General features: G+C 38.3%; 1 protein-coding gene across 5 annotated transcripts in view; it reads right to left on the reverse strand.

The window, feature by feature from the left end:
* Positions 1-12793, reverse strand: part of ARFGEF2 (ARF guanine nucleotide exchange factor 2) — a 36194-nt gene that overhangs the window by 11824 nt on the left and 11577 nt on the right. For 4 of the 5 annotated variants that reach the window (XM_080627704.1, XM_080627703.1, XM_080627706.1 and 1 more), the window contains 19 exons: positions 12526-12656; positions 11771-12005; positions 11407-11506; positions 11041-11180; positions 9853-9961; positions 9144-9345; positions 8304-8415; positions 7517-7722; positions 6533-6617; positions 6262-6433; positions 5181-5332; positions 4864-4992; positions 4339-4497; positions 3444-3591; positions 2869-2968; positions 1651-1691; positions 1400-1569; positions 648-799; positions 319-491 (listed from right to left, as the gene is read on the reverse strand). In XM_080627704.1, the coding sequence (XP_080483830.1) occupies positions 319-491; positions 648-799; positions 1400-1569; positions 1651-1691; positions 2869-2968; positions 3444-3591; positions 4339-4497; positions 4864-4992; positions 5181-5332; positions 6262-6433; positions 6533-6617; positions 7517-7722; positions 8304-8415; positions 9144-9345; positions 9853-9961; positions 11041-11180; positions 11407-11506; positions 11771-12005; positions 12526-12656 (2716 nt within the window). The remainder of the gene's footprint in view (positions 1-318; positions 492-647; positions 800-1399; positions 1570-1650; positions 1692-2868; positions 2969-3443; positions 3592-4338; positions 4498-4863; positions 4993-5180; positions 5333-6261; positions 6434-6532; positions 6618-7516; positions 7723-8303; positions 8416-9143; positions 9346-9852; positions 9962-11040; positions 11181-11406; positions 11507-11770; positions 12006-12525; positions 12657-12793) is intronic. The other variant, XM_080627705.1, reaches the window with a different exon arrangement.

The raw sequence follows: 12793 nt of genomic DNA on the forward strand, positions 1-12793 counted from the left end.
TCAGCATGGAAGATCATTAAATGCATTCCTGAATCCAAAATAACTTAAGTGTGACAGATGGAGCAGCATACGAGCTTATTGAATCTATTCCAAACTTCCAAAGTTCTATAGCAGGATATCTTGATCTAGGTCTTCCTGTCCATAAGCAACCAGGAGACTTAATGTGTAAGACATAGCTGCACAGTTTAAACAGTCTGGCTGCAAGATCTTGTGTTTATTTACCTGGAAATATGAAAGCCTTATTCAGATAGGCCTTTTAAATCAGAGTCACAGCAGCAAATCTAATTTGGGTACTCACATCTGCCAAGCATTACTTACTAACTATGTGTGCTGTAGTTTGAAAAGCCAGCTCCACAATATTTCCATCATTGTCTGATGCTGCTTGATGGAAGACTGCAAAGATATTTTTCCAGCCTGAACGAATATTACCAGCTTGAGAGTTCACCATCTGAGCAATACAGCGTATTACCATGTCCCGAATAGTTGGAGATCTTAAAAAGGAAAAGGGAAGCAATACTTTCACAAGTAGCACAACTTCACACAGCCACAGAGTAACTGCACCACTTACACGACAATCTAACCCACACCAAGTAGTATCTTTAAGCAGGACTAAAGCAAGCTAACACGCAGAGTGCAGTGCATCACACCTGTTTTTCTTCATAATATGCTCAAAAGGCCTTAGGAAGTCTTTCTGGAAGCGGAAGTTGGCTAACTCTCCCTTCTCAAGAAATTTCATTGACAGCTGCCTTAATGAGTCTACTGCAAAGATGGCGACATCTTCATTAGGGTTACATCCAACCTAGAATGAAAACATACTTTCAAACATCAGCTGACGTATTACTTATGAGTGACAAATGCATCATTCAAGTTTCGAGTCACTCCACTAAAAATCATTAGCACATTCAAGTTTTCAGATATTAAGAAAACAGGGCATTACTTTCAGAGAGGGCTTTCTCAGTCATTTGACCCAACTAAACAGACCCATGGATTTTGTATGCAACAAATGCAGAACTATAATAGCCAGCTAGACACTAAAAAAATAAGCTCAGGTTAAAAAAGACCTACCCAAACATGGCCTAGTTTCCAACAGAAAATAATTGTTATTCCAGGATCACCTGTATATATTTTACAGAAATATAATTCTTTAGGAAAACTAACTTGGCATTTGATCAGAAAAATAAGACAATGACATAAAGCATTCAAAAATCATGTAATGAAGTGATTAAAGATCATTCCCATAAGCATTTCCATTTCTATGCATACACTCTAGGTTTTTAAATAGGTGCTTCCTTTAAACGCCTTTACTGGATGCCTACACCACTTAGCACATGAAAGTTAAAAGCTGATTGAGTAAGTCCTGCTGTTCATGTACGTTCTGTAACTTCATTTTTAAAAATACCTTATTGAAGTGATCTCCAATCACATGCCAAATCCTTGACCACTGCAGCCTAATGCGGTTCATGTTGTAATAGGATATCTCTACTATCTTCTGCAGGCTGAACATCCGTGGGTGGTGTGGGGAAGCCAGCTCATCCATGGAAACAGCACACAGCCATCGGACAAAGTCAACTGAACATCAGAAGACGCTACAGTAAGCTCAGGATGTTACATTGCAAGAGTTCCTGTAACCCACGAAATGGCCATACATACCAATTGCATTTCCATCCAGACGTGTTGATCCCGTAAATATCCTACGGAACAAGTAAGTAAGTTGCAGTTTTAGCTGCACATCCACAAGAGTCAATCACATTTTACTGCTGTAGGTAAATGTCAGTACATCTCCTGGAGGTACTTGACAATCCCCCATGCCACAAAAGGCAACTGTTTTATTCTTACTCCTTGTCAGCAGTTCTTGTCCTATCTCCTAGTCTAAGCATTCTCGTCCCTGCTGCTAGTCAGAGTCGACTATGCCCCTGCCTCACTGCAGGAAAGAGGCACAGGCTCACAATTTTATCCAGAGCACATAGTGCTGGAACTCTCATTTTGGTGCCAGCATGTTAAATTTCATAGGGAGCATAAAGACATTAAGAAAGCTTTGCTGCAAGACATCACTTGATACAGCCATCTGCTTGATCTTTACATGGTTCAAGAATACCAAAGTTGGGGCTGTCAAAATAAACAGCAGACAGACTGTGGATGCACCATTGTCCCTTCTCCCTTCTCAAGAGTCTTGAGGGGAGCTCAGACCACTTGTAGTGGTTCATACAGACCACTGTAAAGTGAAGAATGTTCCCAAACCTTTTAGACTTCGATGTGGTAACAGACACATTTATGTTACAATGAATACTGCAAGTCTGAATATACGATTCTACAGACTTGCCCAATAGTTTTAATCATTATAAAAAAAAGTCCCCTCCCAACACATGGTTCATGATAGAAGCATCTCTTTAGGCAACACTTTTAGGAGGACTCTTGAGAAAGATAACGATTTAGACAAGAATGCAGTGACTAATAAATAAAGAGCTGAAGAAGAGCAACTAAAGAAATGCTGAAATACTGACGTTCACAAGACCAAAATTGCACAATTTAATTGGATAACAGACAGATTTGTAAACCAAAAATACCTAAATACTGTAACACAACCTAATTCTGGTCTTCACTGGCTTACTCCAAAAACACATGCATACAAACAGTGCCCCTTCTCACAATACACTACATTAGCTGTAGTGTATTACATGCCTAAAGTACATTACATCCCTAAAGAAGTCTGCTTATTCGTTCCAGAGAAAGTGTCTGAGTATCAGCATCTGTCTCACAAGAGAAAGAGGCTTTGAGAACAAAAGCCCCTCTCAGAGTCTGCAAATGAAGTCAGGATGGTCAGTAACTTCATGTCACATTTTCCCCAGATAGAGATGATACTCCCAGTACCTGTCTACTGCTACCACTACGCTCTGTGAACTGGTCTCTCCCACAGACTCTTGAATGCTCGCCATATGCCGTTTATCAGCTCCACTTCCAACGAGGTTACCTGCAATAAAAGCCATTAAACGCCAGTATTCAGCATCATGAAATCATGACTTTATATTAACCCCAACTTTATACAAGCAAAGACATATGACTACCGCTTCTAATTAGCTTGGAATTTATATGAGCAGATTGTGCCTTTGTCTACCAGATTATTACAAAATTAAACATCCAGTAAGAAGTATGGGGTTTTTTAACTTAAGACGTTGTGTTTTGACCATCACATTTATTAAGATAATATAATGCTGTTAAGATTGGAAATGATAAAATGTTATTTTAAAATACGATCTCTAAGTCAGACACAAGTAATGAATGCTGGGCACGGTTGCTATATTCAGCCTCATCGTGCGTAGCATGAGCTCCAGAGTGTTTTCAAATGGAAGTAAATGTATTTTAGTATCCTGTACCACTGATCTTTCTTAGCCAGCATACTTGATTTACATATGCATCTTTGTGAAGTTCAAGATTATTACTCTCACCTAATCCCAGACCCATGAACTCTTCCCCTCCAGATGCATAACCTTTGATGCTTCCTTCCCTTTCACGCCCAGAGCCAGATAAATATCGGGTTTTCACTCCAGTTCCTATCAGTTGTGCTAGTTCCAGCTGGCTAATACATTTCAAGATCTAAAACAAAAAATATTTAAACATTGTGTTTCTGGAAACCATCACATTTTTATTCCTAGCATGTATTTATATTTAATATTTATAACTTTCCATGTTATAAATAATTTAAACCTTTCAAAAGGTTAAAAAATTTTAAAGGTTACTTTCTCTAACCTTTAAAATTACTTTAACAATGGTAACAGTTGTGATATAGCTGAAACATTACTAATACAACTGGAAATAAAGTCGAGTGATTCACTCAAGATCACCAGCTGGCCATGAATCATTCCAAGACAAGACAAAATAAACAGTAACCACAAAGTCTAACTTGGATCTCTAACTAGCAGAGGAAGCCTTTTTATAACTTCTCACAGCATCAACTTCCAAAACTATAAACTTGCAGTTGATCTTTGGGAGAATTCATTGTCCCAGGGAGGTGAAAAGACTGAATTGTTACAGCTACCGCTTTGAGTAATGATGTTACAACATTGGCAGTGAGAATGCCAAAATTGTGCCTTGACATCAGTACAAAACTGACTTCCTTCTTACTCCCCCACATCATCCCTTGGACTGGCACAAGCATTTGTGATGGTATGCTGTAAGCCAGGTCCAAGTAATCTGCCAGCTAGAGTACATTTTGGCTCGTATTATCACATAGCCAAAGAGTGATGCCACAGAACATAACACAGCAGTAGTAGCAGAAGAATAAAATCCTTCAAGTTTTCAAAAAGCAACACAGTTGCATTATTTAAACTAATCAAGATTTACCTCATGCCAAGAGTTCCCAAGATAGTTGCCATCTGTGTGAGCAACTGTAATAAGTGTCTTAATGGTATCTATGTTCTTCTGTTTCATTTCTGTAATACTGGAACTGGCAGTCAACAAGGAAAAGCGAGCAAGGGCCTGTACGTAAGCATCTCGTTCAAGCTACAAAACAGAAACAAGCATCATAATCAAATCCTTGTAAAGCTAGAGAAAGCTACTTGTCCAGCATGCCTACACAGTTTTCTATGTATGTGGCACTATTAGAGCACTTTCCAGCTGAAGGAGAGCAGGATGTCAGTTAGCAAATGCTCTTAATAGAAGACTCAGCAATAACAGGAAAGCAGAGATGAAGAAAAGCTTGGTGGTATATCAAGATCTTAAACTAAAACAAGATGATAATATTTTATTTTACCATTTCAAGCAAGTAGATGAGACTCATCATTTTCTATGCATAACCTTGCAATTCTTCATCTGCCTCCCAGGGCCTACATTGCCCTTAACAAGCCCCATGCCAAATCTTACACAAACCTGCATTCCAAAGATACAGGCTATTCTGATTGCACAGCGTATTCCTTCCAAACAAAGGGATGCAACTTCTGTGTCATCGCAGTTCTGCAAGCCAACACTGTAAGCTGCCAGCAATGGAGTCCATACAAGCTAAAGAAAGGAAGAAACTAAGGTCAGAAGTCTATTACAATTTTAGCCCAAAACATGAGGTAACTGAAACCAAATATATCCAAGAAGTCCACTGTTGCAGTACATAACTCTTCAAAGTAGTTTTCCACCTCTTTTTTTCATGCTTAAAACTCTTAGCAATGAAGATACAAGGAGAACTTCACACTCACTTTGAACATGGGTCTGACGTGATCCAGATGAGTGGCACTAGTAAAAGGAGCCTTTGCGTGGCTTACTGCTTCCATGAGGGCTTTAGCTGTTTTAGCCATTTGTTCCATTTCCAAGTTGTACAACAGCCTCCGCTGCTTCTCATTAGCTACACCTAAGGGGAACACCACACAGTTGCACTGGTTCCTTTTTCATGAGAATATTGCACGTCTTCGTATTGAGCATCACAAAATGTTAAAAGTATTGCAAATAAAATCTGAACATAAAAATCTTCCAGAATGTTAGAATTCCCATGGCAGGGGGGTTGGAACTAGAAGATCTTAAGGTCCTTTCCAACCCTAGCTATTCTATGATTCTATAATTCAGGAGGCTGTCATACATTACAAGCAAGGAACTCCAGCACCAAAACCCACATCCCAACTTAAGACTTCATTCTATACAAAACAACTAATTCAGTCCTTTATAATATGCCACATGTTAAGACCTATCATTTGAGAGGCATAGTCCATTAAGTCACTCTGCCAGCCATTCTGAGTAAAAGCAGAGTACAGCTGGGGATACTGGTTTCTAGTGTATACAGAGAAATCCTCATTTGGTCTAGATGAGGATAGATGATTAGGTCATGATAAACTCTGATCTCTTTTTCAAACATTATCACAAGGAATGTGGCACTTGCCAGCCTTTGAACTATGACATGTTAGTGACAGGGAGACAAAAAAACCCAACCCAAACCTGTTGTCTGACACATCAAAACAAGAAGTTTACTTCAAAAGTGCCACCTTCAGTTATTCCACCATTTTCCACTCTGTTTAAAAATAAAACAAAACCCAAATCTAGTTTCTGGTGCCTCTTTGCGATGGTACCAGATGCACTTACACAGCTGTCTCTGTCACAGAAGCAGCATTATTAAGCAATAACCGAGCCATTTTCATTCCCAGTATCTGTAATAGCCATTCTAAACGTAATATACGTATCGCACAAAGATGTTTTCAAAAAGGGATCTGAACTCCACCATGCCACCCTGAAAGTTACTACAATAGTTCAAGAGCACTGTGGTCTTTCCAGTTTCTAGTTCCTTCTTACTTGGTTTACTAGTCTTGGTTGTAATTGCATATTCTTTTGTCTCTTTCATTGCAATCTTCTTTCCTTCTATTTCTTCATAGATCGTGGATAAATACTCTACTGGCAGGTCTTTACTGTCATTGATTCCTCGATTCATTTTAATGTATTGCTCCTTTGTCATTTTAATTTTTACCTGTAAAAAAGCAAGGAAGTTGGATATCTGATTCTGAACTCAGTTCCAGGGAAATTAGAACTTTGGGAAGTTTGAAGTTTGGGGGTTTTTAAATTCTACCTGTGGACTGTGCAAGTCTGTGGTCAGCATTATAATAGAGTAGGCCAAAACATAGGCAGTGTCAGCACTAGCAAATAGCGTTTGCCTAACAAAGAGGAAAAAACAAAACAGGTTTTTAGAGCTCTAATTCCTCAATCCATTAGCTCTATTTCTACCTGCAAGAAAAGTACCCAGAAGTGCTGTGTATTCAGCCAAAGAACTAACACAGCCTAAAACTGGTCTTTAGAAACACAGGAAGCCTCAAGTGTTTTAAAATGCAAATAAAAACGAAATAATATAAAAGCATCTTCTTCACAATTTTGAAAACGAGCAATGAATGGAATTTTCAAGTAAATTCTCAACAGATTAACATTATCCTTCTTTGGGTAATCCCATGAAAGCTGAAGAACAGCTTATTTTTCACTGCCAGGGTTTCATAAAGAATTATACAGAACCAATGCAGTGATGCACCTACTGGGCTAAGGAATAAGATCCAGCTAAGCCTGAACATGTAGCTGAAATTCAGTGCTAGTTTATTGCATTAGAAACAGTAGCAACGCTGCCTACTTGATGTCAACTAGCATATATACATTTTGGCTAACATCAAATGGGCAAGCAAAATCATGTACCATCTTATTAGCTATTTATGCCATGCATTTTCAGTTTTAGCAATTGCTACTGCTTATTACTGTTGTTTACACTTGACTGATCTACATTTGTTTAAAAACTGAACAGTTAATACTGAGAGACTTCAACATACTTGGGGCTTCCTCTTTCAATAATTCCTTCTAGCAAGTATTTGGGATTTAATGAAATGCTAGCATCAGTATACTTCCTACCCAAATTTGCTATTTTGCTAGGTTCAGCCAGCAACAAGATGTGCTTCTCAGAACAGCCTGTAAAAGTTCCTGACTTGATATGAGTACAAGCTGCATCTTGCCCCTAAGGGCCACAAACAATACAGCCCTCTTCAGGCACTTATCCAGTACAAAGGTTTTGAATTACCGTTGGTTGCATTCAATATATCTAGCAGCAAACTTCTCCATTAATCTATCAATCTTCTGGGCTTCACCTGGCAGACGAAAACCTTCCAGAAATATACGGAGAGCAGAGACAAAGTCTTTTCCACAGAAATCAAGCTGGTCTACATAGGCGTACATCACTTCCTTGTTAAACTTGTTGCTTTCCCCAAGAAATTCCCCTACTTGAGTCTGAAAACACAAGGAACAGTTATTACTGTGCAATCCAACTGCCAGCTTTGCAAGAAAGTTTATAGCACAAGAATTGCATAGCTGTCCGTTTTGTAAGACTGATATGCTTCACTGAGTAAGCAGAGCAACCGTTAGAGGGAAGACAAGAAACCAGTGGCATTGGAAATGCCTTTAGTCTGCATATTGTTGCTTCCTTCACTTCCCAAAGCAAGATCTGCGTTACTGTGAGCCAAGGAAAGCTGAACTGCGCCCAATTTCACGTGCAGTAGAGAATGCTTTGCCACTGCAGTACATGATATTCCTTTGTTGGGAAGATAACGCTAATGCAGGAATAGAAAAAAAAGCATGTTCCCATTTATGGGGAATCCCTCCAGTGCTTTATTGTAAGCACAACTACTTCACTAAAAAGCGTGGGACAGGAAGTAAATAGAAATTAGCATTATTAAGTGCCTTCATTAGAACCCTTACACTTTCAGTTATCTATTAATGAAATATGAAATACAGAGAGTGCATACAGACATCAGAAGACAGGAAGATGATGATGGGGTGAGAGTATTTTATTAATTACAATGTAGTCTTACAGAACAGAGGCGTTCTTCTTGGTGCAAAAATTGTGCAATGTCCTCTGCCGTAGTGCCAAGCATTCCCTGCTCCTGAAGGTATTGTATTCCTCTCTTTGGTTTTTTATTAAACCTGTTCAGACAAAAACATGGTGAAATTGAGACATACAATCGTAAAAATATCACATCCTATAAAATGTTAGTTTTACAAAGCCCTTATAAACCAAAGAGAGCAATAGCACAGAACAGTTTTCTTTTTATAGTTAGAAGAAATGTAGTATCCATATTACACCATAGGTTACACCTCAAAGTACATTCAGTTGTTAATAAGCTTAAAAGCTATTGCTGGAAAACTCACTTAACACCTGACCCTTTTAAAGTATTAAAAATTGGAGACTTCCCATGAAATGTTAAAAATGTTGCTATTCAAGACCTTCTTATAGCATTTATAGACAAAGATCCTCAAATTAAGCAAGAAAAGCTGAGCTGGACAATGATTTAATTCTCCAAAGCATTTCAATAAAAGACAACAAATGATGTAAATGATGAAACAACATTAAGTGCCTGCTCACATCAATTTCTCTCGAGGTATGTATACACACTTTCCTCTCTTGTGCAGCTGAACCAGCACAAGCAAAAGCTGTGAAACCACCTTTTACTCTAGATTTTATCAAATTTCTTTTAACTACAATAGCCTCCAGTGTAAGCTAGCTTTTGACAACAGCAGGCAAGTGTTTTCAGCATTAAGATCAATTTGTAGGTGTCCCTACAGGTTTGACTGTGTAAAAACCATAGCAATATGGTTATATACAATTTTTGGTTTACTAGTGAACTTTCATTTCCTTGTTACACTAGACTCACAGTTCTATCCCATGTTCAATTATTTCCTTTTGTTGCTTGATGACTTCAAATTGCTCAGGATCATCTGGGACAGCAGTCTGGGTACCAACACTTCCAACTCCTGATGAGACAGTGGAGTCCAAAGAACTGATGCTACTCCGTCTCCCTCCACTGTCAAGGCCTTTACCTTCAGCCATTTCCTGTTCAGATGGTTTATATGAGCCTATTTATAAACAGGGTTAGACTTCAGTTATCCTGTTCAGTAAAAAACTTTTAGTTGCAGTATTTTTTTGTTGAAACGTGTGAATCAATATTCTTATTTTACCATGTCTACTTTATGGCAGTCTACACTATATGAAGGTGCTATACTGATGCAATTCTAAAATAATCCACAACAAAAGGCAGAAGAACAGCAGCAGCTATGGAAAAAATCTTGCATTTCAATTTAGGAACTGCAAGATTTGTCATGTTTTGTTCTGCATGAGCCAGCTTTTATAGTGTAGCCAATGCCCTGGCTAAAGCTCTTAAATAGAACCTGGTTATCTGAAGTAGACACTTGGAGTGTTGGTTATTGCAACAGCATTAACAATTGTTCATAAAACACTTCATTTGTATAAATGGTTACGTAAAAACCTAGCATCTACACTTCTGAAGAGCTTCTAACCACTGAATAAAAACAAGTGCAAACTTGTTAAAGGAATTAGTAGCTCCATAAAAAAAACAATCTTACCCAAGCTAGCCTGATGATTGGGGTTCACATAAAGGTCTTTGCTCCATTCAACCATACATTTTAAGATAGAAACCAAACATTCAAGTCCTTTTTTCCTCAGGCTTAGCTCCTAAACAACAAAACAAAACCCAACACCAAAACCAACAATTAAAAAAATAGCCAAACTACAAACAAAAGACACCCTGAACACCACCCCCCCCCAACCAATACAGGTATACCAACAAGCTTTTAGAAGACATTACATGACACCATTCAAATCTTAGGGAGTTTGTCACTTGGGGGGAAATCTATTGGTTATATGAAGTTTCTGCCCCTTGACCATTTAGGCTGGATACATCCAGGCCAAAAGCAACCATAACCATACTGACACCAGAACACATTCCAGCTGTTTTTGTGAACTGATAACTGACAAGTACAACCAAGGGGCAACAAACACCAAATCCTAAATACAGCCCCTCTACTGTAGGAATGATTATGACCATTCACTGAGTCTCTACAGCATCAGATCCTTCCACAAGAAAGACAAGCGTCTCACTACCTTAACTGCACAGCAAACAGTTCTATTCAAAATCTGAACACAGGTGTCCTGGTTTTTAAACCCATTTTCTGATCAAAGGAGCCCAGTAAAACATTGAAACCATTCCAGTGGAAGGTGTGAGATGCACTCAGTTCTAAGACCAACTTGAGCACCATGTTCATTTCAGCCCCAAAAGCCATGAGGCTGGGCTAGAGAAATAGTCCTGCAGGACAATGCCAACATCAGAATAATGTGTTCTTGCTGAAAGCAGTCTGTACTCTACTCTCCCTTCTAAGGACTGGGAAAGAGTAATTTTAAAAGCAAAATACTTGTGGTGGAGATATGGCACAAAAAGTTTGGACAAAGCAAACACAAGATGAAGGTACTGAAGTAAAAGGTACAGAAAAGAAGTTATTTCAGTAAGGCAGAGAAAGGCTCGTCCGATTCTCTCCCATGGCAGCCCAACAAAAGAGCTCAGAACAAGCCAGTCTCACAATGCATCAAAATTAATCATACTGCTTCAGCATCCAACTAGAAATGAACCAAGTAATAAGAAGTACATAACATCAGTAGGTTACAGATAACACAAACCACTGGAAATATCAGTGATGACACAGAGACAGCGCCATTTATGGAAAAAATAGCACCTTACCTTCAAAGCTCTTTCCTACCTGTAAAGGTGTCATTCCCAACTCATGGCCACTTCGTCCCTGTGCAATTTTGGACAAATCATTTACAAGGCGTTCAAATATATTAGCAGCGTTTAAATCACAGTCATAGTTAACATAAATATCCACTACACACTGAGCATCTGGAAAATAAAAGAAAGTGTGAGTATTAGCATTTAGTGTAACTGCATTTTAAAAAGGATTCAACCAGTTGGAGCAGGCAGTGGGGATGAATCCAGACATTTAATTCAAACACTATGGGATCAAATTCAGTTTTTCACACTTAAACATGATATACAGCATTTGTCTATGCAATAATTTTCATCTGCTGCCAGAGGAAGTGACTGCTGTTCACAACAATGGCAATACCTGCACAAATCCTAGTTAAAGTCTGAATCACCATCCATTTGTGTTCAAATGAGCTTGAAGAAGTCTCTAAAATATTCAGGAAGATCTCTTTGAAGAACACCTGCAAGATAAATGAAGTAAAGGACTTGATGATCTGAAGCTTATTAGAACCATGTCAAATGTACAAATCCGTTTCTATCCACTGATTTCTCTTGAAGAGTATCATTCCATCCATAGTAGAATTTGAATACAGTAGTAATATACTAGTTTAGTAAGCAAACAAAACCAAGACATTAACTTCTAAGTTCCATTTATCTTTTTATCATTGCAGTAATTTTATTTGAGAACTAGAGCATTATACAAATTCAGATAAAAAGTCTCTCACCTCAATCTGCATTTTTAAATGGGTCTTAAAATTTGAAAGCAGCGTGAGAAAGATGGCAAGAGAGAGCTCAAATACATCAGGAACAGAAGAGACTCCATTTTTAGATAATGCTACACAAAGATATTGCTTGATTGCATTGATGAACATTTCATGTGTCCTGAAAACTGGACCAGCATTCTGCAGTACTGAGAGAAGAAGCTGCAGAGACACTATCTTCGAACGCAGTTCATGGGATCTAGAAAAAATTCAACATTAAATATATTTTTATTGTGTTTCTGAATACATACTTGTATTTAACATGAGCGCTATAGCATTTGTTCCCTGTCAAAAGAAATGACTGCTATTTTAGTTCATTTCAATGTGGGGGGTAGGAGGGGTAGAAATCAGCCTGCAACGATTTTGGACAACATCAACTACCTTAATTTGGAGATTTTCCAGGTGTATTAACATCTTAGTCTAGGATAATAGATGCAACTCAGTGCTACTGAGAAGTATTCCCTTACTCACTCATCAAAAGCACCACAAAAAGCACAACCAAGGCCACTTTGACTAGTAAGATTAATAAGCCCATTACACAAAGAAATCCTTATTTAATTTTTAATAATTTGAAGCAAACTTCAATCCTAGATTCATCAAGTAACTAAAACAAGGGCCTGACAGGTGCATTCTGAATACCTGCTTTACTCTACAGCAGCTACTTAACTGTCCCCAAAAGCTACCTGAAGAAGACAGCATAATAAATATTGTCTCATTACTTGGGATCTGGTGGTCCATCACCAAGTGGTTTCATAGAGAGTTTGCACAACGACCTGAACACAAGGAAGGCATCCTTTTGTAGTACATGGGAAAATCTGGCAGCAGCTTGATGTCCAGATACATCTGTTTCCTTGAAAGCAAGAAATACAACATCAAATCCTCAGTGAGACAAAGGAAGGGAGCAATTAAGAAGATTCCACAGCTCCTCAGAATTATCTACAATTTTTTTAACAAAGGTACATTTGGCAAAGTTTAAATTAAACCTAA

Source organism: Psittacula echo (genome assembly GCF_963264785.1).
Source record: "Psittacula echo genome assembly, chromosome: 12".
In the NCBI taxonomy this organism is placed as follows: domain Eukaryota; kingdom Metazoa; phylum Chordata; class Aves; order Psittaciformes; family Psittacidae; genus Psittacula; species Psittacula echo.